This window comes from Kogia breviceps, chromosome 15 (genome assembly GCF_026419965.1).
Source record: "Kogia breviceps isolate mKogBre1 chromosome 15, mKogBre1 haplotype 1, whole genome shotgun sequence".
In the NCBI taxonomy this organism is placed as follows: domain Eukaryota; kingdom Metazoa; phylum Chordata; class Mammalia; order Artiodactyla; family Physeteridae; genus Kogia; species Kogia breviceps.
In genome coordinates, this window is record NC_081324.1 from 51,953,644 (window position 1) to 51,980,218 (window position 26,575).

General features: G+C 47.4%; 1 protein-coding gene and 1 long non-coding RNA gene across 5 annotated transcripts in view; one reads left to right on the forward strand and one right to left on the reverse strand.

Annotated features, from left to right (window-relative positions):
- Window positions 1–14,062, reverse strand: part of GATA6 (GATA binding protein 6) — a 29,737-nt gene extending 15,675 nt beyond the window's left edge. The window contains exons 1-6 of one of the 3 annotated variants that reach the window (XM_059039480.2): window positions 13,795–14,062; window positions 11,229–12,391; window positions 6,805–6,971; window positions 2,553–2,678; window positions 1,330–1,417; window positions 1,134–1,237 (exon numbers count right to left, since the gene is read on the reverse strand). In XM_059039480.2, the coding sequence (XP_058895463.1) occupies window positions 1,134–1,237; window positions 1,330–1,417; window positions 2,553–2,678; window positions 6,805–6,971; window positions 11,229–12,354 (1,611 nt within the window). In that variant the 5' untranslated portion in view covers window positions 12,355–12,391; window positions 13,795–14,062. Of the gene's footprint in view, window positions 1–1,133; window positions 1,238–1,329; window positions 1,418–2,552; window positions 2,679–6,804; window positions 6,972–11,228; window positions 12,392–12,894; window positions 12,929–13,123; window positions 13,552–13,794 lie in introns of those variants that run through there. The other 2 variants (XM_067014896.1, XM_067014897.1) reach the window with 2 other exon arrangements.
- A 722-nt stretch (window positions 14,063–14,784) lies between these two features.
- The window catches only part of LOC136792647 (uncharacterized), a 61,116-nt gene continuing 49,325 nt past the window's right edge, over window positions 14,785–26,575 (forward strand). Inside the window, exon 1 of one of the 2 annotated variants that reach the window (XR_010836736.1) lies at window positions 14,785–14,901. This is a non-coding gene — a long non-coding RNA (uncharacterized lncRNA). Of the gene's footprint in view, window positions 14,902–17,942; window positions 18,054–26,575 lie in introns of those variants that run through there. The other variant, XR_010836737.1, reaches the window with a different exon arrangement.

Below are 26,575 nucleotides of genomic sequence, written 5' to 3' on the forward strand. Positions count from 1 at the left end.
CACCTCAAGGGCAGTAGTTTCAATTTCACCTGTGGCGATTGTTCAAAAACACAAATTTCCAAGCCCCACCCCCAGAGACGCTGACTCAGAAAATCCAGGGTGGAGCCCAGGAATCTGTAGTATTTCAAAGTACCCCAAATAAAGCAAAATTAAATGTAGAAAAGAATTACTAAGTAGGAATTTTAATGCTAATGTTTCGTCCTAAACCAGTCTCAGTGTAATCCTCACCCGGGGCTGTGAAATGCTGCCGCACAGGTCGGGCCCTGGACCTCTGAGGACCAGGGTGCGGCCCGGTCATCTTTAAAGGGCATTCCAGGTAAATTTGGGAAACATTAGGGTGGGAAAGTGCTCGTCATTTGAGAAAAAACTGACTTTCAATTACAGCTTTACTGAAACGAAGTCTGTGATCTTCACAAAGACCCAGGCACCCTTGTCCTCAGGGGCGCGAAATCACAAACAAACTGAACTGCTCACAGGCTGATCACCAGGCTGAAATAAGCCTGGGTACAATCAAGGTGCATTAGAAGATGGCAAAGGCTGCCCAGCCCAGGAGAGGACTGTTAGGTGAAGATCTGCGAATACAGCAGCACATCACATGACTCATTGTGATGAGCTTTGCTTTGGGTAGATGATTTTTTTTTTTAATGTAAAGAAGGAAGAGAAGAAAGAAGGCTGGAGTTGATAAGCAAAAGCAATTTAAATGCCATGGGCACTGGGATATATAAAACCACTGAGCTGGTACTTTTCCTGATCTACATTAGAAATACATAATACATGTAGTATATACATTAGAAATGTATATACATATACATATATATATATAAACTCAGATAAAAACCTGGAAATAAAACAATTTAAAGCACTTCAAACCAAAACTTCTTGCCTTTACTTGGGTTAATTTAACCATAAAAAAGGGATGTCGATCTTAATTAAGAGGTTTGTAAAGTACTTAAGTTTGTCATTTTGTTGACATTTAAATGTAATTTCCTCTAAAAACTATTCTTAGGTATCAGCTAACAAAATTGAACTGTTGGTTTAGATTATTGTACTACCAGATAAGATAAAATTTGAGATAATACACCGGGAGAGCAACCCAGTAGCTTAGAAGGAGTCTATACTGTTTTAACACTTACCCCTGAGGCTGTCGGTTGTGTCGTAGGGGAAGTATTTTTGCTGCAGTCATCTGAGTTAGAAGAGGTGGAAGTTGGAGTCATGGGAACAGAATTATTGCTATTACCTGAAACAGTCAAAATTAACCTCATAAATATACATATACTCTGCTAAGTTTGGCAAATACTTGACAGTCAAATAGTATTTTGTTATATTTACCAGAGCAAGCTTTTGACTTATTTATGTTCTTAGGTTTTCGTTTCCTCGTTTGAATTCCCTCTTTTTTCATAGCAAGTGGTCGAGGCACCTAAAAAATTGTTCACATAGGCCATGAGTTTAATAAATAATATATTGAAGAAAAACCAAACTAACTAAAGACCCAACCTCAGTACTGAAAGCCCTCATTTAAAAGAACTTGGCAATAAATGTCAATCCAATTTTTACATACACTTCGTAGATTTGAACCGCACAAAGACTACACTTTCCCCATCAAATGCAGAGATTCCTCCAGAAAAAAAAGTAGGGAGGGTGATTTGCCAGGGAGAACTTACTCCTTCAACTTAATGTTTATTGTTTTAAACAACTTCAATTACAGAGTAAAAACACTGAATACATTCAGTGTAAAAACACTGAATACATACAATAAAAATAAATATTTTTATTTCAGAGAGATCATGTATTCTTCTCCCTACATATAACAAAGATAATTTTCTTTTTAAAATTGACATATAATATCTTGCACTATCCTTAAAATGTAGAATCTAACTATAGCTATCAAATATAGCAATTCCTCTTTTGTATAAATGTATTTGATTGCATTCACATTTTTTAAGCTATAAACTAGTTAGTGTGAATTTCTAGTTGGTTCCATGGTTTTTCTCTTTAAGTGTACAGTTTTTTAACATATACACACTATTATATACAAAATAGATAACCAACAAGGACCTACTGTATAGCACAGGGAAGTATACTCAATATTTTGTAATAACCTATGAGGGAAAAGAATCTGAAAAAAGAATACATATATACGTATATAATATATATATTATACACACACATATGTATCACTGAATCACTGTGCTGTACACCTGAAACTAACAAGAACATTATAAATCAACTATACTTCGACTTTACAGCTTTTTTTTTTAAAGCTTACTACCATCTTATCAATTCCAAAATGCACTTTCCCACATTTTAGTATTTCTAAAATTGGGATGTCTTACTATGGATTTGTGTGACAGTTTATTTGGCAGTATTTTTTGTTTCTTACTAGTAAGATAAAAGTTTCTATTATAATTAACAGCACCCTCAAGTCACAGAGGTACATACAGAAAATCAGATTTTTCACTTTTATGCCCTCTCCTTTGCTGATTTTTTAAACTGAAACTATGTACAAACAAGACACTGAACGTGTATACACATGAGCAGAGTAGGTGGCGCACCCCATGGAGTTTCATGTAGAGTCCACAAGCATTGCACACAGGTTCACCCTCGGCGTTTCTGCGCCACAAAGTGGTGGTTGTGGTGTGACAGTTGGCACAGGACAATCCAAGCCGGCGGGAGGAAGGCTAGAAAGCAGCACAAGAATGTAAGTGTATAGTTATGTGATTTTTATGCATATGCTACATACATCAATGTATCACGTCCCTGCCATCAATAAGCATGTACCTGGTTATTATAAATAAGAGGTCCCTTGAGAAAAAAACCTTGACGTGTAATTAGGTTGACCTTCCTGGACCAAAGTGTGCTCCATCCAATACATAAGATTGATTTGCTCCAGCCCATTAGCATAGATTAAAGCAGTCACAATGCTGGCCAATGCCTGCACTCACTGTTGTAAACCGGCTGAGACACAAGAGTAAAGAAATGAGTTTCTCTGTGCCCCCTCCTCTGGAATTCTGCTCGCACAAGGGAAACCAAGCTTCCTGGACAAGAAATGTTTTCTATCTGTGTGTACTGTCAGAGGCTCTGGCAGACCTGGTCCCAAATGAGGAAATTGAGAAGAAACTTCTAGATTTTTTTCTCTTCTTAAAAGATGTTCTAGGGGACTTCCCCGGTGGCACAGTGGTTAAGAATCCGCCTGCCAGTGCCGGGGACACGGGTTCAAGCCCTGGTCCGGGAAGATCTCACATGCCGTGGAGCAACTAAGCCCGTGCTCCACAGCTACTGAGCCTGCGCTCTAGAGCCCGCGAGCCACAGCTACTGAAGCCTGTGTGCCTAGAGCCCGTGCTCTGCAACAAGAGAAGCCATGGCAATGAGAAGCCCGCGCCCCGCAACGAAGAGTAGCCCCCGCTCAACACAACTAGAGAAAGCCCGCCTGCAGCAACAAAGACCCAATGCAGCCAAAAATAAATAAATAAAATAAATAAATTTATTTTTTTTAAAAAAAGAAAGAAATGCAGTCACAAACCACCTGCCATCATGTTAAGTGGCTTTGGGGAGTCTCTGCTTCACCTGAAAACTGAGATATCGATCTATTTCTCAGACATGTGCAGAGGAATAAACCAGAAACTGCAGAAGGGCCCATATACATTCACAGAAATGGATTTTGGAAAATGTACAAAAGTTTTGGAAAGAAATATATTTTAATACATCTCATTAATTATCATCATGATTGCATATTGCGTGAATTTTTGTATTATCCATTTTACAAAGAATTAGCAAATTTTACAACACTGTGTTAGTGCTGACATTGTCTTATATATGGTGATGCTGCTATATTTTATTTAGCCTGTCAATATAGTACTCAACTATTGTTCATACAAAGGGTTAAATTTATCAGAAGAGGCCAACAGTCTGCCACTCTGATTTCTATGTTCCCTTTATACCCATAACATCCTTATATGGAATTTATTTCCTCCAAATTATTATGTGTGAATTATAAAGAGGGGCTATTTAAGCTAGTATAAGTTCCTGCCTAGAATGACAAAAATCTAAGTTTGGTTTTAAATTACCTAGATAGGCAACTAAAAACCTGCTGTGAATTCAGTTTAAAAAAAAAAAAAGCTATGGGGAAAATCCAGGGACCAAAGCAAGTTGAAAGATACAGAATTAGGGAAGTTGGCCATGATGATTAATTTAAGAAAAGAAGTTATAAAGAATGGACAACAAAAACACAGACTGAGCATGCAGTGAATATTCAGATTAAAAGACAGAGAGTTCCAAAAATCTTCATTGGCAAATTTAAAAGCTAAAATTGAATTTTGCTTTTATAACTCACATCCTGTTGTATTGCTGTAGCATACTCTTTACAGACAAGTTGTAAAACCAAAGAGACACTGGGAAGCCTTTTAGTACTGCCACCTTTTTAAGAAATCGGTGCTAAGGAAGAATCAATTTGTCTTTTGGTTGAAATGAATGTTTGGCTGACAGAACTGTTTGGGAAATTGCTTGTTAAAATGATGAAAACATAAAATCTTACACATCAGGGCTTTTTTTTTTTTTCTTTATGGTTAAAAGAAAATAATTTCCCAGAAGAGCAGTCCTTTCTCTTCATAAATGTGAAATCAGTAAACTAGGGACAGGAAGTTTCATTTTATAAACAGGTCATTTATGACAGTTTCCAGTGGAATTTGGAGCCAATGTGAGGCAAACTTGTTATCAGAATTTGCCATTATAACAAAGAACTTTATGACTGTCAACTGCAGATCATAAGTGAAGCCAGTCCCCATAAACATGTGAAATGAAGGTGAGTGGGTTATAAAAGTTCCTGTAACAAGTGATCTCAGCTATATTCATCACTGACAAGGAATTCAAGTGACACCATAAATCTCTTATTTTGCAATGTATTACAAGTTCAAATTCAGTGATTGGTTCTGTACTGCTAGCTAAACAAACTTGGGTTCAACATTCTGAGAACTAACTAGATCCAGCAAAACAATAAATAAGAAGCCCACAAAGAGAACTAATTGATAGACACACCCTTCAATTGGTATCATTTATAACACATTTACCAAGCACATTGGCTGACCTTGCTCACTGCCAAGACACCTGCTACAAAGAAGGAAAACTAATAGATTCAGAGATGTTAAAAACTGGGTGTTTTTTTTTTCCCTGCTAACAGTTATTTTTACTGGTAAGTGCACAAAACTAATGCTGCCATCTAAATATGGATGTTACTAGATCAAATTTAAAATGCCACTAGAACCTAAATTCTGCCAGTTTTTTGCTCAATCTTGAGAAAATGTTACCTTCTGGACTCAGCTCAATGCGCCTTTCCAAAAAAATAATAATCAGTTTCATTGTTCATACATTGGCTAATACATGAAAACAAGGAACTTCCTTGGAATATTTTCCGGCAGTACTTTTTCTTTTTAAATATGATGCATGTAAGAAAAATGAAAACCACAGGGAGTCAGGCACTGAAGTTAAGGATGCCCTTTGAAGAAAAGTTTTAAGCTGTGGGAGACTGTAACAAGTTTAAGGCACATACACTCATTAAATTAACCTCGGCCACTTTATTTTAAATGCATTAAAAACAAAACAACCATAAAACTAATTGCTTCTCTTTAAGGTGTCAGACTTACATTGTGATGCAATTTCACTCTAATCTATTTAACACAAACAACATGTGTAGCATTTGTTCCTGCTAATTAGAGTATAACAATTAAATAAATTACTTGGATACTTAAGATGTCTGGCATCTAACTGTAAAATATTTTACTTTAAAAGGTATTAGAGTATGAGTGCTTGGCTAAACAAATGTTAGCCTTACGGTGGGGCTTGTGAAAGCTTTCATTTATTTTCTCCAATCACTACAGCAGTAAATACCCTTTCCTTCTTAACAACACACAAGACAATAAGAGCTTGATCCCTGAAGAAAATCAGAATTCCCACACTTTAATAAAACATAGTGAAATGTGTCAGGATGGTGAAAATCCTCTACTTGCAAAAAACCATGCAGACTGCATTTTCTTCTCAAGTTCTATGTAGTTCTCTGAACAGCCACATTTCAAAATAACAAAGGTTAGAGTAAATAAATTTTTCACCCGACTCAAGGACAGTCCAAAAGACGGATGGAATTTGGAGCTAAAACTAGTCTGGCTCCGAGAAGAGGTGGAAGGTGCCCAGAGGTAAAAGGGACAGAGTCAAAGGGGTCCAGGAGGATGAGGCTGTGGGGAGAAAGGGACTGTGGGTTCGCTGTTGTCATATCCATTTGAGGGGCCATGTTACAAAGAAGCATGATTTTTTTCAAGAATAAACTCCAAACGAGACCAAAGAGACCACAGTGAAAAAAAATCTCCTTCCTTCACCTGACCTGGGGCTGTAGTCTCAGTTTTTCTTCCTGGAGGTTACTAACATTACTCATTCCTTGTATCTCCTTCCAAAACTACTTCAGTGCATTTACAAGTACATCTAAAGATTTGTAAATATAGGGAGTTTTGGTACTTTTAAAAGATGGTAGCATACTACACCTTTTTTTTTTTTTCCATTTAAGGATGTCACTCTCCTTGTGTAAATTTGGTGGCGGGGGGGGGGCTGCCTCCGTTCCCCGGTCTCAGGTTTCGGGATCTGCGCTCGTGGGCGCTCAAACGACCGGAGAACCGGGCGTACCGCTCGGGCCGGCTCTCGGCCGCCCCGGGTGCCCCCGCGGGGACAGGTGCGGCCGGGCGGGGCCGGGCGGGGAGACCCAGGCCCCAGGGGAAGAGCGCCGCCTGGGGCCGGGCCGCAGGGGAGGGCGGCGCTCGCACTCACCACGCGCTTCTGCGGCTTGATGAGGGGCCGGCTGAGGCCGTTCATCTTGCTGTAGAGGCCGCAGGCGTTGCACAAGTAGTGGCCGGTGCCGTCTCGCCGCCACAGTGGCGTCTGGATGGAGCCGCAGTTCACGCACTCGCGGCTCTCAGGTAGGTCCTCCAGCAGGTCTGCGGGGACGAGAAGCCGGTGAGGTCCCGCCCGCCCGCCGGTCCGTCCGTCCGTCCGTCTCCGCGGGCCTCCCCGACACCCCAGCACCCCGAGCCGCAGTGCTGGCCTTCCCCACCGGGCTTTCTGCTCGGCGGCCCGGCCGGGAGCCGGCTGTTGATGTCATCGCGATCGACCTGTTGACCAACACTTTGTCCAATACTTCTGCACCCCTGGGCGCGCCCAGTGCAAACCCCAGGGCAGTCGGAGACAGAGCTGGAAGCCCGGCCTGAATCTTCTGCCTCCTGTCTCCAAGGACCTCAGAGTTGAGCCGTGGGGAGGTCGAGTTGGGTCCTCTGACCCCTTCTTTCCGGCTGTTCCCAAGCTTTTCAAAACTGAAATCCATCATAATTACAATATACCACTTGCCAAACCCCAGCAAGCCTTACAATATTAACAGTGATCACTGACACCCTGCCCTAACCCACAAATATCCCCGGACAAAGTGAGGCTGTCTTCTTTACTTCTATCTCAAGTTAACTTTTTGAAGGTATTTGCTGTATCTACTACTCTTCCTTTTCCTCAGTAAAAAATAGACAAGTGAAATTAGAAATACTGTTCTTGGGCACTTTTGCCAATTAATTAGAAATGACTCAGGTCTCCTCAGGGGGCGGGGAAAACACTAAAAGATGAATAAACACAGAGATAAATGTTAAGCTTGATTTTCATGCCACAAGGACCACATACTAAAATATTATGATTTCAAAGTGGGTCTTATTGCTTCAATCTACAAAACGTCTACAAATGGTTGATGCTTTACCAATTCAGAAAATTACTAGGTCTGTCCCAATACTAAATAAATTTTTTCCTATTTTCCTGCACTAAAATTTCAACTTTCGTCATCTATTTAAATTATATTCGTCATTTGGCTACTTGGTTAGTTTTCCGGAGTTCACAATTAACCTAAACCTGCTAATTTACTCTAAAGAATGGTTTTAACATGTATTACTTCCCCTTGAATCAGTTAAATATGAATAATTATCTAAAATGAGATAGGTTCTTATCAAGCACTTTTTAAATAGACTTTAAAATATCTCCAGTCTAGAGTTACTTATATTATAGAAAATTTAAATGTTACAATTTTACTTTCTTTAAGGAGCATTTTGGAATCAATTTTTAAAGTGAATAAACATTACACTTCAAAGTTTATTTGAAGAGTATGCTAGCAAGGCTTTCTATTCTTTCTCTTTCTATTCACGAGCAGTTTACAGCTTGTGTCTACCATCCACTTTTGTAAAGATATTTAAACGGGATTTGAACATACAAAAATCTTTCATTCCATTAATATTATTTACCCTGCAAAACAAGTCTCCTTCCTCCTCAAGAAATAAGTTTAAAAGAAACTAGCCTCCCACATAACTCGAGTTCAAAGTTGTCATGGGGATACTGCAACTTAGAACACATCACAAAGATTTATTCTTCTCCGCCCTAAAAGCTACTATTGACTACGGTAATCAGTAAAATGCTCAGGACTTCAAGGACACTGAAGTTAAACAAGGTATTTGTCTTTGTTGTTGACTTTAAAATGTTACCTATCAGAGCCCCTCTCCATGGAGAATTGGGGCATTCCCTGGAGAACCCAGCCCTATGCCTGGCCTCCTTCTCCCGGGCTGGGAACAATAAAGTCTCCCCGGACAAGACAGTGTGAACGCCCCAGGTAAATCCCTTTAGTCAGCTGAAAACCCAGAGACAAAACTTTAAGTCTACTTTGGATAAATAAAATTTAGGAAGTTTGCTTATTTTTAATTAAGTAAAATCTACATCTCCCATTTTGCCTCCACACTTTTCCCCACTCGTCATTCAGTAGCTGCAATCCTATAACTAAAATAAGAAAAAGCTAATTTTTATAAATCACGAAATCTGATTGTGCTGGAAGCTCTCTCACCATTTCCCCCCAATTCATCCTCTGTCTCCTAACCTGGCTGCTTTGGGTGGCTCTGGGCAGTGACAGACTCGGGAGAAGAACAAGGCCAGCGAATGTCATCCCAGGACCGAGAATGGAACCCAATTCAGCGGCAGCTTGGGAGGGCACAGAACTCACCCCCCAAAACTCCCCACCAGCACCAGCACCAGGGAGAGGTGAATGGAGCAGTTTCCCAGACAACAGCCCCCTACTCCACCCCGCACTGTGCAGGTTGAGAAAGCTCAGGGCTCAGGTTTTAGCCCTGCCCATTTGATCGAAAAAGAGTGCCACCAAAAATGGTTTGTTTAAAAAAAAAAAATCAAAGTGGAGAAGCAGAGAATCAGTTAGGAAGCTGGGAGGAAAGGTGCTGGGGGTCGAGGTCTCTCTAGCATGGGAACACCTGTAATGGACAAGTAAAGTTAGGGTCATTCATCTCCCCCACCCCCAGACTGGCTTATTCTCAGCAGCTTCCTGCCTTCTTTAAAGACTCTTTATGCAAAAGCTGGGTGTTCCCAAACCCCTTTCCTTTTTTTTGAAACATGCTCTGAGTCTACACAAGATTTTTCTAACTTTGCAGTGTGTGTTCTACCCAGAAAGGGAAAAAAATTAGTGAAAGGATAGGCTGTTTAAATTGAAAAACTTACAACCTGTCTGTAATTGCACCCTACCACCTCTAAAAGGATTTTCTCAAAAAAACAATTACTTTAAACATCCAAAGACTTCGATTATGTCTTTTGGACCGCTTCTCTGTCCTATGTAATGCTGGAAGAGGGCAAAGGGAAACGGAGGTCACGCTAAGGTGCGTCGCCAAGCAGGCAGAGCTGCCCCCTACCCAGCTCACACAACTTTTCGGATTCCCTGCTGGATTCCTGACTGACAGAAACCTCATAGCCTAACCACCACCCGCTTCCATCCTTTGAAGATCCTTCTCCCTGTCTCTCTGCTCCCGCAGCAGGAAGGGTGACAGGACTCTGTGCTCTCAAGTCTCCAAACTTCAACAGGGCCCTCCCCACCGCCCCACTCTACACACAGACCATAAAGATGGTCTCCAGGACCAGCTTTGCAAGGAGAGAAGAGGGAATTTTCAGCCCAATGTTATTGAGAGAGGGCAATTCAAATAAGATCCTTCACACCTTCAGGCCACTAGCATTCCCAGGCTGTCTCTGAACACAAGGCTGGCAGTTGCCTCACTTGACCCTCACTAATTAGGGTCCCTAAAAGACTTGCTGTCCCTAAGTGAAGGACTCTCCTGCAAAGCCCAGACCTTGGGCCTGAGAGCGCCAGGTAGGGTACCTTAGGCTGATGTGCCTCCTTGTCTTTGCCACTTCTTGACTCCCACAGCTCCCCTCAAAGTAACAACGGCCAAAAAAGCCCATTTTTTGTCTTAGGAGACTGTCAGGTTATATCAAACAGGTTAAATACAAAGAGAGACCTCTGAAAGCATGAAGAAGGACCCAGAATGCTGAAGCTGAGGAAAGAAACCAACGTGCCTCTGTCAGGCCAGACAACAGTTCACACCCTCCCTTGTCCTTGAAGAGCAGGACGGGCATTTGCAGGAATTTTGACAATTGTGATTTCCCAGTTCACCCCAAACTGCCCCCAGACACTGGAATGGAAAGCATGAGTGGGATTGGAAAGTGAAAAATTGTTGGCCTGGACTCCGGAGGAAGAATAGGTGTGAGTGCTCCTGGACCCCTGGTCCCAGCCTGGGGGGCGCAGGCGGGAGCAGCAGCCCGACACCCCACCAGCCTGCTGATGCCAAGCAAAAGGGCCCCGTCACCAGCTTTCCCTCGGGACAGTCACAAGGCTGCCCTCTCTTCTTTCCCTCTCACTGAGGGTCAGGGAGATGCCAACTAGGTCCTTTTCCACCGTGGACCTCTTTAAACACTCTCCTTGAGGAAAACACATGCAACTCCCGACCTTGGGAGAGTTGAATTGGGTGTGACTGTGTGTATTGAAGGAGAGGGTGAATCGTATGCCCAACACGCTGCTCCTAAAGTTACCCTCCAAATGGACTCTCACGCTTCCACCCACGCAAACTGGAGTCTGCGACCAAGTTCAGGCCCTGTCCGTTCCCTCCTGGGCTCATTTTTTCCAATTGCCCACTCCAGGCACTATCCATCAAGTCCCTGGACCTCCTCCCAGACACTGAGGCATATCTGCGCATCTAGTCTCTCTCGTTCAAAACAGAAGCACCACAACAACGCGGCCAGACTCCGGGCACCCAGACAGGAATGCCGTGGAAACAGGGCCCAAGTCAAGTAGCTACTCCACACCCCCTCGCGCCCCGACTCCCAGGCCGCGGCGCGACCCTTACCTGCGCTGGGGCCCCGCGGCACAGGGAGCGGGGCTCCGGCGCGGCTCTGCAGGCTGTGCAGCACCGGGGTCTCAAAGGGTCCGGCGGGCCAGGCGGGCGTCAGCGGTGCACCCACGTAGGGCGAGTAAGCGCTCGGGTGGTGGTGGTGATGGTGGTGGTACGTCCCGTTCAGCGGCCGCGCGGCCGACAGCGAGCCATACTGGTGCTCGCGGCCGCCCATAGCCGCCAGACTGCCGCCTCCACCGCTCACGCCGCCTGCGCCCCCGCCGCCGGCCGCCGCGTAGCCCCCCGGGTCCCGAGCCGCGCCGTTGGCCATGGGCGGGCTGGGCGAGTAGGGGAAGCGCGCCGAAACGTGCGCCGCGGCGGAGCTGGCGCTGCCGGGCCCCGCCGCCCCGCCGGCCGCCGCGCCGCCTCCGCTGCCGTATGGGGGGCTGTCGGCGGAGGCCTGGGGCCAGCCGGGGTGCGCGCCCGCGCCGCCCGCGTGATTGGCGGGCCCGCCGCCGGCCCCCTGGAGGTACGGCAGGCCGGGCAGCATGGAGCCCACGCGCGTAGTGGGAACGTAGACTGGGGAGCTCGCCGCGGCCGCGGCCGCAGCCGCGGCGGCCGCCGAGTGCACGAAGCCGCCGGGCGCGCCGTCGTAAGCGGCGGGCCCCTGGCTGGAGAGGGCGGCGAGGGTCTGGTACATCTCCTCGGGCTGCTCGGGGGCGAAAGGGCTCAGCTTGGCGCCGCGGCTGGACCACAGCAGCTTGCTGGCGGTCGCGGCCTGGTCGAGGTCAGTGAAGAGCAATAGGTCCTCCCAGCTCGACAGGGCGCTCCCGGGACCAGAGATCCCCGGCGCCGAAGGTCCGTGGGGAGCCCCGAAGGGATGCGAGGCGTAGGGACTAAGCAGCAGCGAGCGGGCCGTGGGTCCCGCCGCCGCCTCCGTGTCGAGCTGCGGTGTCCTGCAGTTGCTGGCGCCGCCGGGGCCGCGCTCCCCACCGCGAGAGCAGCAGGAGGAAGAAGAGGAGGAGATGGGGGAAGGCGGCGTAGAGGGCTCCCGCGCTGGAAAGGCTCCGGAGTCGCTGGCGTCCGCAGGCGCGGCCCCGAAGCGCTTCGGCAGGCACCAGCCGCCGTCAGTCAAGGCCATCCACGGTCCGGCGCCGCTCCTAGCTGACTTCTAGCTCCTGAGACCGGATGGGGAGGGAGACAGGGTAGGGAGGAGAAATAAAAAAGGAGTTATCCAAAGTGCAGGAGGCACAACATCTCCCCTCCCCTCCCCTCTCTAGCTAATAAGATTCCTCAGAGATCCCGTTTCTGCCCCGGGCTCAAGGGGTGGGTAAGGAGAGGGGCATGGGGCCTGCGCAGCCGCCACAGGATCTTCCCAGGACCCGGATACCAGCTCTCCCTCACCCGCACGGCTCGGGGCCCCTTCGCCCTCCCCTCCCACCCCCTCCGCAGCATCCTTCATCAGCGCGCGCGCCAGACCCCAAGGGTGACTGCGAGGCTGGCCGAGGTTTTCCTTCCGCCCCTAAGTGGCTCCCTCCTGGCCGATGGAACACAAAGGAACTTTTTTAGTAGCCGTGCGTGTTGGCGCTGCCTTATCATTCCTCCGTACGGGGGTCGCTCGCCCGCAATGCCTCAATATGAGAGCTGCCCGCGTGAAAATCATTAGCACAGGGAAGGCAACCTGTTCCCGAAAACGAAACCGCCGCGTTCTCCCATACTGGCTTTCCCAGAGCTTCCCGGACTGCGCTGACGAGACAGAACGCGAGCCCCAAAGAGAAATGCAACCCAGCCCTGGAAGGTGGGGCCGCAGGGCGGAGACCGCAGTCTCGGACCTTCGGGACATAAGCAGTTCGGGGTGCGTGCGGGGCCGGAGTCTCCTGCCCAACCCGCGTCCCCGCGGCGCCGCACACCTTAGACACCGCTCGCCTCTGCAGCCGCCAGCGCGTGCGCTCACGCCGGCCGCGCCACGCCGGCCAGACCACCCCGGCCCACCCCGCGGTTATCCCCAGCCGTGGAAAGGCCAGACCGTTCCGGAATCGGACGTAGCGGGGTGGAGCGGAGCGCAGAGAAAAGGAGGGGGAAATGTAAGGGGGGACGCGAGACCGCCCCGGAGCCGAGGCCACCCCAAAGGGGAGAGCAGGAAGAATGACAGGGAGACAAGGAGGGGGTGGAGGAGGGAGGCGAAATACAGCCGGACTGGCCTTCTCGGGGCTGCTTTTCCAAATCGCCTGGGCTCATCGGAGATAACCATACTAAAATTAATACCCACACACAGACCGGGACTAGATAGCAAGAAAGAAGTCTCTGCCCGCCAGACTGCCGGCTCCCGCCCCTTTGCGCCAAGATAACTCGGAGATAAGGCTGCGCGCAGATAAGCGCTTCGGGGAGAGGAAAAGACACCAGAAGTCGGTCCGCGGTGTCCCGGGAACCTGGGTGCCTGCTGGGAGTGGAGAAGGTAGAAATCCTCGGAGCCGATCGCGGCCCGCAGAGGGCCGGAGAGCCGAGGCCGACGGGCCAGCGACGGGTGGGGGGTGCAGAGGAGGAAAGAGGAGAGATCGAGCAAGAGAGGAAGCAGCCGAACCTCGGGTGGGCGCTGCGCATGGAGAACAGCCGTGGCGGAGGGGGCTCCAGAGCGCTGAGAGAGGCCGAGGGCGCCGGCAGGCGAGCGCGAGTCCGGGGTCTGCGCGGTGTTGCTGGTGAATAAAAAGGAGAGAGGAGGCGCCTCTTACTGCTCTGCCGGAAAACTGCAGCCTGCGCTCCTGATTGGACTCACCGAGCCCTAAACAAACAGCGCTCGCCGAAGGGTGCCAGGCTGTGGGTCGGAACTGCGCTCTTCGAGCAGCTGGGCGCTGGAGGTGAAGAGGAGGAGGAAGAGGAGGAGGAGGGAGCTAGGGGAGGAGAGAAAAGAGGGTGGGGAGGAGACGGCGGGCGGCGGGGGGAGGGGAGCGCGCCGCCCGGGCAGACAATGAGCCCCGCGCAGCCTGCGGGTGTCGGCTAAGCCGCGAGCACCATCCTGGGAGTAGGGGCGAGTCCATCCAGGGGGCGCCGATCCCGAGGACGCCGGGGGGAGGGGCGGAGGTGGCAGAACGCCTGACCTGGCTGTCGACCCACACCCATTCCTCCTCCCCCAGTTACACGCGCGCTCAAGCGGGGGTGGGGGTGGGCGACGGTGGCGCTGGAGGAGTTGACCGTGCACAGCCCCACGCAGGCACTGCAGCGGGAGAGACGCGCCAGCTCCTTGGTCAGCGCGCCCCCCAGAATTAGGGGGGAAAGTGCTTTCCTCCGCTGGCCTTCCCCGCTCCTCCCTGCACATTAAATGAGCTTTTAGCTCCGCAGTTGTGTGTGACCGACCTTAAACTTTCCCGACCTCTTCTCGAGACCCTGAGGCTCTGGTCGTGGTGGCCGTCGGGGGTCTCGTCTCCTGTGATCTAGGAAAAAAGGAACTCGAGTGCCCAGCTCCCTATTTCTGCCCCGCTTTTTAGAAATGTACTAAATTCCTGGGAAGTTTCGGGAGGTTCACGTCAGCCCTCCCCAGCTAAACTACGGGAACTTTGGGGGTCATGGTGTACGCAAAGGTTAGTCCATGACGTGTGGAGAATGGAAAAGGGTTTCCACGCCGGTCACCCCCGGAGGTGCTGTCCCAGTTTTGGTGTCCCTTTTGCTCTGAGGTTTCCCTGGAGAACTTCAGGTAAGTCTCAGATAAGTCGTTGGAAAGAGGAGGGGGTCACCTTCCCTGGTCCCAGCGCGAAATAACCGCTTCCCCACCCCCACCCTCACATACACACCCCTTCTTCACTCCCTCCAAATGGTTATCACAACTGTGTACAAACTGATACGGTCCTTAGCCAGCAAAGGGACTGGAAATGAACGTCGCGGGGTTATCAGCGCCAATCTGTCAGCGAGGAGTCGCGCGGCCGCAGGTTCGTCCGCGGCAGGAGCCGTGATATATGTCTCGCTCCCTTTCTCTCACGAAAAGGATTTCTTCCGACAGATGTGACCCTAGAAGACTGTCGAGAGAGAGTTTTAACTAGGGCAGGAGCAGTTGTTTTGTGGCAATGGATTTTTACACTTTTTTTAAAGGTAAATCGAAGTAAATGATTTTCTAAAGGTCAGTCTGCCTGAAAGCGTTTGGGCTGTGTGTGTGTGTGTGTGTGTGTGTGTGTGTGTGTGTGTATGTGTGTATGTTTCCAGTTGGGGAAGAGAGAGGAGCCTGAGCAGAGTTGAGCCGGGGTAGCTAGGGCCATAGTAAAATAGGGTTTCGAGAGATTGTGAGACCTCCTGGCTAAATGTATGTTTCCTCTCTATGCGACTGTGAGCTATGAACCTGTGAATCCCGGGGGACAAGGGGACTGGGCCTGGCAGAGCGGGGGAGGAAAGAGCGGAATCGAGGAAGTCGGCGATTCTTTTTTTTTTTCTTTCTTTCTTTTTTCATTCTTCCTAGTAAATGGCTGCTAAACACTTTTGAATTTTAAATTGCTACCGAAAAGGTCCATAAACCGTTCTCATTCAATTTAGTCACTTTTATTACATTCCTCTTTGCCTCCCCCAATCACTGCGGCGGCTCCCAGTTTCAGCGTGGCCGCAATTCCGAAAAGACTGAAGGTAGAAAACTCTGGAACGGAGACTGACGACTGGAGCAGGATCCAGGGGCTTTAAAATTTAACCTGAGTTCGATCGAATGCGTCGACCAAAGCAGATAACCCGGCGTCCGCCGTCCACTTAACTCCGACCAGGGCTTCCAATGCCTTTCTTTTGTTTTTTACGTGAGTTCCGATCAAATTTTTACGTAGACTGAGTTTTGCAGAAGCTCCTTTGTAATCCGTTACAGAAAGGTTGTGGGCATTTGATTTCCTTTGAGTCCAACTGTTCTTAAATATTTCTGAGGTTTACTCTCAAAAGCAAAGTTTTCTTTTTAAAAATTCATATCTCAGTGAGGTGATTTCTAATGAAGACAAGTTAACAAATAAATAAATCCTTTGGCTGAGTTGGAGTCCGGGCTGTTAACGGCCTCCAAGCCTGAGCCCCGAGGAGACCGAGCCCCCGGCGCGAACCTGATGCCTGCTGTGTGTGTGTTTCTTATATTTGCAATTACGTGGGTGACCGTGTGAATTTCCTTGGACAATAGTTGACCCCCAGGGACCGGCTTTTGCCGCCAATCCGCAGCAGCGGGGAGAGGGTGCGCTGGCCCCGGCACGGCTGAGACAGAGGTAATCGGCGGGACGCAGACCAACTCCACAACGTGCGAGTTCTCAGTCTCGACAAAGGACAAGGCATTTTACCCTCCAGGTTCCCAATCAGATTTGAACATTGCTTAAAACAAAGGTGGGGGCAGGGAGGTCATTGTTTGCTCTTTTGCAGGGTCAAAAGTTGTTTTCTGGTTTTTTAGGCTGGTCTTGTTTCTCTTGTCAGTTAACAGAAATAAAACAAAACTGTTTGACCCGTGGAGTTTATTCAGACAGAATGCCAGGTTGCCTGACTGTTCCAGTTTGCAGTTTTCCCAACGCATCGGCTTTGGCCTTGGGGACAACACCCCCGGGGCCCCGGGGAGCGGCACATTTTCAAAGCCACCCCCAGGAACCCGAGGCCCGGCGCTCTGAGCTTCCTCTGAGCGCCCCAGCTGGTCCGGGAAGGCCGGGGGGATTAGGGGGGCGCAGAGGAAGAAGTGCACCCCAAGAGCTGGCGATGGCTCCCACAGTGCTTCAGGTAGACGGTCATGCTCTTAGAAGTTTTCTTCGTGTTTCCTTTCCTTTCTTTTTTTCCATTTCTTTTCCTAACGCCTCTCTCTTTTTGGTGGATTTGCTAATCTGGAACGAAATCGTTTCTCTCGAGACTGTTGAGACCCAAGGAGTGGCCCCTCCGGAGCGAGCCTCACCCTCGGAGGGGGGCGGGGTGCCTCCCGGGCGAGGCCTGTCCCCAGGGCTGATTTATTTGGGCCGCGCGCGCCACCCCGCTCTTCGCGACTCGAATCCAGCCCGAACCCAGCCGCCAATAGGGCAGGGGGCGGGGGCCTGGCGGCCAAACTGGAAGGGTGTTTGGGAGCCCAGTTGTGCGCCGCTTCCGGACGAGCCGCGAGACCCCCGACGAGGACCCGCGTCTTCCGAGGATCCGCCTTTACGCCCGCAAACTTAAGCTCATCCTCTTATCATTTCACCAAGTTCCTGGGTGCTCCAGCGACGTTTCAGGAAGAAGAAGAATACATACGATTTCTGACTTTAAAGCATAGGTTTTAACTTGAGAGGATTTTTTGTTGTTGTTATTGTTTTTAACCAGATTTATGGGGCCTTCTCGCTTGTACCATATTTCTTCCCGTCCCGGGGACGCTTTGGCCAAAAGGACACTGGGTCACCTCGGCGTCCTACACCCCCGCCAGCGCCCGGGCCCACTAGCCGGGTCGGGGCGGCGCGTTCTCCGATTCTACTCGGTGGCTGTCACTCCGACGCAGGCCATCGCCCAGACCCCTGACAGTGGTTGGAGGGAGGGGGGGCGTTGTCGTTGTTTTGTTTTTTAATTCTCGAAAATCCCAAAATACTCCTTAGCAATGTCAGGTGGTGACGGCGGAAGCGCGGGACGTGCGCAGCCTAGAGGTCGCCCCAACCGCGTGCCCCGGCTCCCCGCCCCCTGCCCGCCGCTGGTCCCCGGACTCAGGAAGGCGCAGCGCCCACGCCGGACCCCGGGCGGCCGCGATCACGGCCCCGCAGCCCCGCGCCGACCCCGCGCGCCGCCGGCGGCCGCCAGCACGGCGCGGAGGTGGGCTCGCGGCGGCGGCGCGCGAAAGGTCACCGCGGTGGCATTCCTCTCCGCGCGCTGTTTACGTGACTTAATGTACTTCATCCGCCGCGGGTAAGTTAGGGCCGCGATAAGGGGGCGGCCGGAGGAGGGTCGCTGTAAAAGCCCCACGCTGGGCGCCTTCCAGCCCTCCCCTCATCCATTAACCTTTTTACTTTCTTCTTCCCTCTCTCTTTTAAAGCTTGTTATCTAGGCCACCCAATGACCGACGAAAGATTTTCCCTCCCTGCTTCTCCCAAGGCCGCTTTAAACCAAATAAATTTAGCTATTAAGGGCCAAGATGTCTGACAAAAGATCGAAAGGTGTCTTTCCGTGATCGCTTAAAGAAGCGAAGGAGAAGCTTGTGGCTCTCGGATCCCGATAAGACATTCCACACCGGCGCCGGCCTCCCTCCCCAGGCCTGCTTGCGTCCCGACACGCTGAGAACCCCACTTGGTGGCCCCGATCTCGGATGGCCGCCAAGTGGGGAGTGCCAAGCCCTGGGGTCCCAGGAGCCGGGGACTCCAGGCCGGAGCTGGACTCCCCAAACAGCCCTCCTGCACTAGGCAGAAAAACTAAACCGAACTCAGTGGGACCCAAATTACCTCCCATTTGGATTATTTTCTGATACTGAATAATACTACAAAGCCAAACCACTCCTAACCTCACGCCCCTCTCCCCGCGGTTTGCCAAGTGAGAGGCAGTGTTACTCCCCATCTCTGGTCGTCCGAAGCAGACCTTTTGAACCCCAGTCAGAACGTGGTGGGTGGAAGGGATCCGGCGTCGGGATCATACAGCGGCTAATGGGGAGGGTGTGGACCCGCAGAATAACAGTGTCCAGGTTGGAGGCAGCGGTCCAAATAGCCATCCTCGGGTTGAGTTTGGTCATGAAGTGTGGTATTTATTAGTAGTACTATTAATGACTACTACGGGCTTCACTACATAAAGCCTCGGGCCGCCAGCTGGACTGAGGCCCTGACCCTGAAGTAATCCCTTCCCTCTCACCAAAGGTGAAGCAAAAAATAATCCAGTTTCCTGATCCAGGACTGAGAAGTGGGCTTGGGGAGTCAGGTGCCATGTTTTCAGTTTCTTGCACAGAGCTGCTTCTTCTCCCCTTAAGTAGATGGAGCATCCTCCATACTCCAGGCCCACTTAAGCCTTTTCTACCACTTTGAAATATGGCAGGATAAGAAACTGGGGGTAACAGATGAGACCACTCTTGGCTTTGCTGCTATGGGGCTTCTTCCCACATCTTCTGCCTTTCCCATCTGTTCTTCTCTGGCAACATCAGAGACAGGACTCTGAATTCCAAAAAGCAATCCAGTATCTTCAGCGTCTCTCTGTCCTCTCATGCTGGGCCCCAGAAGTTAAAAATGTCTTTCTTCTCACTTCTCCCTCCAAATAAGGTGAAGTCCCAAATCATTCACCTTATCTAATCCGAACCTCTTACCCAGCCTCTGGAGGTGAGAAAAATCAGAGCATCAGAGGGAAAGGGACCATTTATGCTCTCAAGAAGGTGAGAGAGATGCAGAAATTTCCATCCCACTAGACAGACAAAACCTGGGCTTTCTCTGGGCTTTGCAGGTATCACTAAGTGTTTAGGCAATGCCCATTCCAGGGTCAGGGTGCAGATGCCACTGCCCCAGAGCTGTCTCAGCTCAGAAACCTTTGTGACTGGTTTCCTAGTGGGGCAGGGGGCATTGGGGAAGCAGAAAAAATAAGATGATAGGCTTTTGGAGATTTGCTAAGTGACTAATGTCCTCCTTGAATCAATTAAAGAAAAAAAGTGCCCAAGAAATTTTTTTTTTCCAAGAAATTTTTTAAAAAAGTTTACTGCGTTTGCCACCCAGAAATATGATCTCTCCAGCTGTGCTGCAAATATGCAGAGAATCAGGACCAAAAGGCTGTCTACTCACATGCAGTCCCTCCAGTTTCCTGCACTTGCCCGACAGTACTGAGTATGCACTGCACAAAGAAGAACTAGAAGCGGTAGCTACTAGTTTTGAAGTGTTTACAGTCTAGAAGGTTTGCAGTTCTGTAGAGCCGGTTAGGCAAAGTACCACAGACAACTTTCAAGATGGAGGGAGATGTCTGAGTATTTTTACTTTCTCTAGAAAAGTACCCATGCTCGGATTTTCCTCTAGGCTTCACAATGAGCTTATTAAAAGGGGGTGGGGTGGTGTTCTAGTTCAAACACTAGGGAATTCCCAGGAGCTCAGACTCTGGGCCAGCCTTCCTGGGTTTGAATCATAACCGCACCCCTTTCTAGCTGAGTGACCAAGACAAATTGCCTAACCTCTCTGCTTCAGTTTCCTCATCTTTAAAATGGGGTTGATAAAAGTACCTCCCTTACAGGATCATTGAGAGGATTAAAAGATGTCTTATGTATCAAGAGCTAAGAGTACCCAGCATATCGTAAGCACTGTGTAAGCATGAACCTTTTTTTTTTTTTTTTTTTTTTTTTTACCCATATCTATATTGTAATAGACTCACACCTACTACATCAGATTTCAATTTTGGGGGAGACCCACCTATCCCCCAGAGCTAAATTAACTCCCAGGAAAGAACTTCTTTCAGCACTCATTCAACTTTGAGACCTGCCATTCACCAGAGGTCTTGGGCTTTTTCTATGTACCAGTAGTGAGGACTTTATTTATCGCATTATGGTAGGAAAGGGTGATGGGGGAGACAAGCATAGATCTACTTTTTTTGGTTCTTTTGAAGAGGAAAAATTCCTTGTTCCCCTTGCAAATGCCAGCAGCAGACTACTACAGGACAAAGATAATAATCTTAAGGCTTGTCCTCTGCTCCGAGAAAAGAACTCCAGTCCTCGGAAGCACCCCCCTCCCTGGAAGCTTCTTTCTGGCAGGAGATAGGAGTGAATTAAGAGATGGGGCCATGAAGGAGGGCAACCTTGAGGACTGGCGTTAACATATAAGGGAGAAAAAAGAATTAATTAAATTGACCTGATCATCTAACTACTCTCACGCTTTTTGCCTTTCAATTTGGTATGCTGTTTATGCAGGAGACTTATTCTACATCACTCACATTTTGTTAAGGAATAAAACAATAAATAAATAAAGATCTGTGGGAAGCTAGGGGACCCCATACTGATACAGGAAAATCTAGACCATTCCAGACTTTTTCCAATTGATTTTCTTTCTTTCTGTTTTTCTTTTTCTTATAGCATCCCATCTTCTAAAACAAGATCTAAACTGCAATAACGAAAACTTTAAAACAAAATCCATGGGACATAACAAAGAATACTGTTCTCTAGATAAAATGATGGGGAGAGAGCTTTGTTTTTCAGGAGGCAAAGTCTGGAGGGAACATAAAAGTCTCCCACACTGTGCAGGTTTCCAGCCACGTTTGTGCCCAGAGCCTGTTTTTCTCTTTCTCTGACAGTCGTGATCTTCTCTCCATTTGATTTACTGAGTGCTGTCATTTCTCTGCTCTTTACTTTCACAATCACACATTCAAACCTGATAAAGTTCAAGACCCTGAATACTTGCAGCTTTCCCAGATTTACAGTGCTGTTGCCCCCCACCCCAGCCAGTGGTCCCCCGGCTGATTGAATCCTCATGGACAAAAGCCATGGGAGATCAGCAGAAAGCCAGCAGGTCCACAAGGGCTGAGGGGTGGATCTCCAGAGAACGATATCCCCCATGTCAACTCTGTTAGTCAAAGCGAAACTTGGTAGCTTCCTCCCGCTAAAAAGTGATGTCAACATTCTCTCATTTTAGTTCCAACTTCCAGTTTGTAACCTGCCTGTGGGCAGGGACGGGAACGGTAACTTGCAAATTTTACAGTTGGTGAGAATTGGATGTAAAATCCTGGTCAGCTTACATGATTGTCCTGGATCTACTAAACAGCCTTATGGTCAAGGGCAAGCCACTTAACCTCTCAGTGCCTCAGTTGCTCCATCCATAAAATGGTAGAAATATTACTTTCTAGAAATATTAATCACAAACCAATGACTTGAGTCCTCCTCCCTGTGTGTAGCTCTGTCAGGGCCCCAGTAAGACCACTAACACCTGTCTGATCAGCTGTTTGGACTCTCCCAGGTTAAATACAAACCTACAAGTTTGTATTTAAATACTATACCAATGGGCTAAACAAAGGGAATGATTCATCTCCAAAGACTGATCAGTTAAATTAGGCTCAAGTTTTCAAACCGCTGAAATGTCTTATGATGGAACATGCTATCTAAATAATCTATTCTTTGCCTATAAATATGTCATAAGTCAACTAAATCACAGAACAGTGACAAAAAGCAATCAGTGACCATGAATGTCCTTATTGCCAGTAGGGTGACTATATGGGGACTTCATATTTATGACATAAGTAATTATTTTACATGATTTAATGTTTTCATTTATCTTGAACTATCAGAATTTTCTGAGTAAGTTAAGCAGAGATTTAGTAGGTTTTTTTAAAATCACTGTTCCAAATCCATGAATTAAAAAGATGTGATTTTTACCCCCTTTTTTTTTCATATTCTAGAAAGCTGAACTGTCATAATATCTAAGAGGAAAATTGTATTCACCTGTTAGGAAAGAAGCTGAATTATTGCCTACCTTCTTCAGAAGGCATATTTTTAACTTAACCAATCAGGAGACGCCGATTAGAGTATATTACGATGTTGCTTTTTTTCCTGACCATTACAATGTTTACTTCTACAGAGGTGAACAAAAATAGAAACTTGACTTAGTGGATATCAAATAACTTTTTCTGGCTACTCCTGAGCTAGGTGACTACTCTGTTTATAATCCCACAAATTAAAGACATGCAATTATCCAACAAAAACAGTGGGAATATTACACCATTTTTTAAAAGACTGACTACCACATAGCCGGTGCCCAGCCAGCTCTAGCCAAAAACCACAGTGTGGATCCACAGATAAAGCTGTCAGTCTTTGTATTTCAAAGGCACCTTTCTGTAGAGAGTTCGGCTTGCTCTGGGCAGAAGTGAAAAACACTCGGTGAATAGAAAAGGGCCTGCCCAGTGGCTGAGCTGGTGGGCCGGGAGCAGAATCCGCCCACACCTCAGCACTATGGCTAGATTAAGCGCCTGCGTGGAGGTTGAGAGCTAGGGGTCTGGGTTCGCACCCCAGCTCTGCAGCTCACTCTCTGCGTCCTTATGCAAGCTACTGAATCCCTCGATTTGTTATTTTCCTCACCTGTAAAAAAAGGGGGTGGTAAGAACAGTAGCCTCCTCAAAGAGTTTTTATGAAGTCTCATTGAGTTAATATCTATTAAATGCTTAGAAGAGTGTATGGCTCAACATGCAGACTATTTGAACCATTTGATAAACAAGGAAAAACACAAACTTCTATTTCAGGCTGCCTTCCTAGAGGAAGAGAGATGAGGGGGGAAGGAAGGACACCCCAAGTCCTCAAAAAAGTTAGGTAAGAAGGCAATCAAAGGCATAAAGAAAAGATATGAGAAGAGGCCTTTAAGAATGTCAGATATTTCCTACTGGGGATTATTTAAGGTCATAAACTCACCCTTTCTGTGTATAAAACCTTCCAATGTGCTGTCTTTACAATGACAAATATGCCAATATCTTAATCAGTGAATGGAGGCATAAGGTCTTGCCCAGCATATCGTGTTTATATCAGAGGAAAAAGTGAAGGTTGCAGAGGCAGTAAAACTCTCAGGGTGCAAATATTTTAACAGCTAACACATGTAAAAATTCTTTCTGACACATCGGTAAATTTTCTCACTTGAGGAAGCCCTGCATGATGGCTAGAACTTGGCCCTGGGGTTGCAGCACCAATTCTGTCCTCGTGAGCTCCCCAAGCGTCCACAGTCACAACTGGTATGACTTTAATGGCCACAAGATCCATCCTAAAACCAACGAAGGCTAACACGTGTTTCTCCACCACACAATGGCCCTCTTCTTTCTCCACTCACCTCACCACATTCTCACGATTATGGCTGCCTTCCTGATGCTCAGGCAGCGCTGTGGTCATTGGGGCATGAGGTGGGTCATAGGTGGGTCATCTTTACTGCGTCCCTGTGCTCCTCTGGTCTGGGACACCTGGGGGCTCGGATCACGTCTTGCTCATCTTTGTATCCTCATGGACACACGCAGTGTCTAGCCAGACTCTTGAGTGTGATCATTTTGAAAGTTTTAAGATACCACACTCCAAGCCCAAAGCATGAGTTCCAACATTATTAATATCAGACTTTTCTACACTAGAGATAATGATCTCTTTATTTGAAGTTTTAAAATTCACTCTTTTCTCCTACATCCTCCTAAATAGAATTCTCAACCAGAAGGTTTGAACGTCGACTTTTGGCGAGATTCTATATTGATTATCCAATGATATCTTTATAAGCCACTTTCTGATCCAATAATCCTAATACAAACAAAACCTGACTGTAGCCTGTGGAAATTTGTTAATCCCAAGTACTGTATAGTTGGTCCTTAAAGGAGCTATTGTGAGGCTATTATTGCAGCAGACCTGTTCCTTTACCTCCCAGACTCTCAGTTTTTATGGACTTTATATTTCACTACGTTCTACTACTTCCAACTTCAAAATACTTTCCACATTTTTCTCTCTTAATTCAGCCACTTGAGAACATTATATTGTCTGTGTTCAGAATTCTATATTGACCAATAATTTATTAAGCCAATTAGAAAGAGCACTTTAAAAGAAGAATCAATGGCAAACAGTCAACAGCATCTCCAGCACTATGAACACGAAGCGGAGGTGTAAATTCCATTTTGAGTCCTGGCCACATACTCCTCTTTTGTTTCCATCATTCTAACGTTAAGGAACAAATGTCATTCCTGAGAGCAACTGCCTTTTGCCAGTAGGTATAACAAAGGAACAGATTTATAACTGGCACTTACCAAAAATACAATAGGATAAGGTCACACCAAAAAAGGTTAAACAGCACGAGAGAAACAAGGTCCCTTCTGAAGGATTCATTTGAACACAATGTCAAGTTCCTGTCACTTACATTTTCCACTGTGTGGTCGGGGCAGTGCAGATTGCTTTTCAGCTGTGAGGACTTGCCTGGTGTGAGAGCGGGTGCCCTATCTGGAGAAAACCAGCCATCAACTGCACCACGGTCCTCCCTCCCTGGAAGCACCCAAATACATGGGAAACAGGGCAAGACATGCTAAGGACATGAAGTTCAAACATTCTCACACAACACCACAAAATATAGAGCACCTTACAAGAATACCGTCGATAAAGTTCCTGCCCTACAGAATCCTTTTTTAAAGAATTGTCACAGTAAGATATCCTACCTAATTAGAAGCACCCCAATGAGATTCATAGCACAGTCCCGGACCCACATCAGATCAACTATACTTCTTCTGTAACCATCAAAAGCAAACATCAGTATCATATTTTCTAATATTTGCTTCATCTCTCACACTGATGCAGGGACTGTGGGCTGGCCGTGAGGAAGAGGCAAAAAAAGAATTGTCTCTCTCTTCCTCCCTCCATGTACCAAACCAGGGGTTCACTGAATCCGTATTAGTTCTGGACATAAACCTAAGGAACTCACTCAAGAAAAGCAGCACCCAAACAGCTATTCTTTTGCCTACGGAGCAACTGCCGGGCCACACACAGGGGTCCTGTTGAAACTTCTTTGTAGGTGACCAAACAATGAGCAACAACAGGGCAGAGAACGGGGATTGATGTGGAGGGAAGAGCTGTTCCAGTCCACACCCTCTGAACCTCAAGAAGGAAAATGAGATCTATTGAGTCGAGATATATAGGGGAAGCCCAAGGCAACGCTATGAAATGCGTCAGATTGTCTTTCAAAGGTCTCTTGTTCCCCTACCCAGTGCTGTGTAGCCAACAGGGAATGTCATCAGTTACCTCACATTCAATCCTTCCCTTCTTCCCTTTCCCAACAGCCCACCCCAAACAGGTAGACACCAGGCTGATCTAAGTAAGGATACTGGGAGTTTGTGGGCTAATAACCAGGCCATCAGAGGTGATACATTCTTGTTTCAGCAGAGACTTTGTATAGTATGGTTTCTAAAAGGCGTGACTGGTGGAATTTCAGACTCCTTGGCAGTCTTGTGGGAGAGATTTTGGGGGACAAGTCTCTAGTAACGTTTAATTCAGGTAGGCCATCACCTGCCACACCTATATGTGAAGTAAGTTTTACCCAATCACGATTCCATGCACGGATCCTTTCATTTCAAGGTACTCTCTCTGCTTACTTGACCACTTGCTTTTCAATCTATAACTTAAGTGTTGAGCCCAAAGTATTACGAACTGTTGAGTTTTTGCGTTGAAACCATCTAAAGATGACAGATATTTCTGCTCTTAGAAAAACTCCCTGCTTTGACTAACCCATGGGTAGAGAAGGAGAAAATTACTATTTGCTTTTGCTTAGAAATATGAGACTGGATCTCTCAAGTTGCCATAAATCTGACAACTCAAAAAACGAGTTTACTGTAGGAAATAAGGTATATAAGTATTTAGAGGCAAGATGTGAGCATTGTGCTAGAATTTCAAAAATGGTTAAAATAATGACAGCAAATCCTCAACTGCTGTGAAAACAAAAAAGATACAGCTTGCTGAATGGCAAATGAACAATTGGCAGATGCCATATTATTCAAGA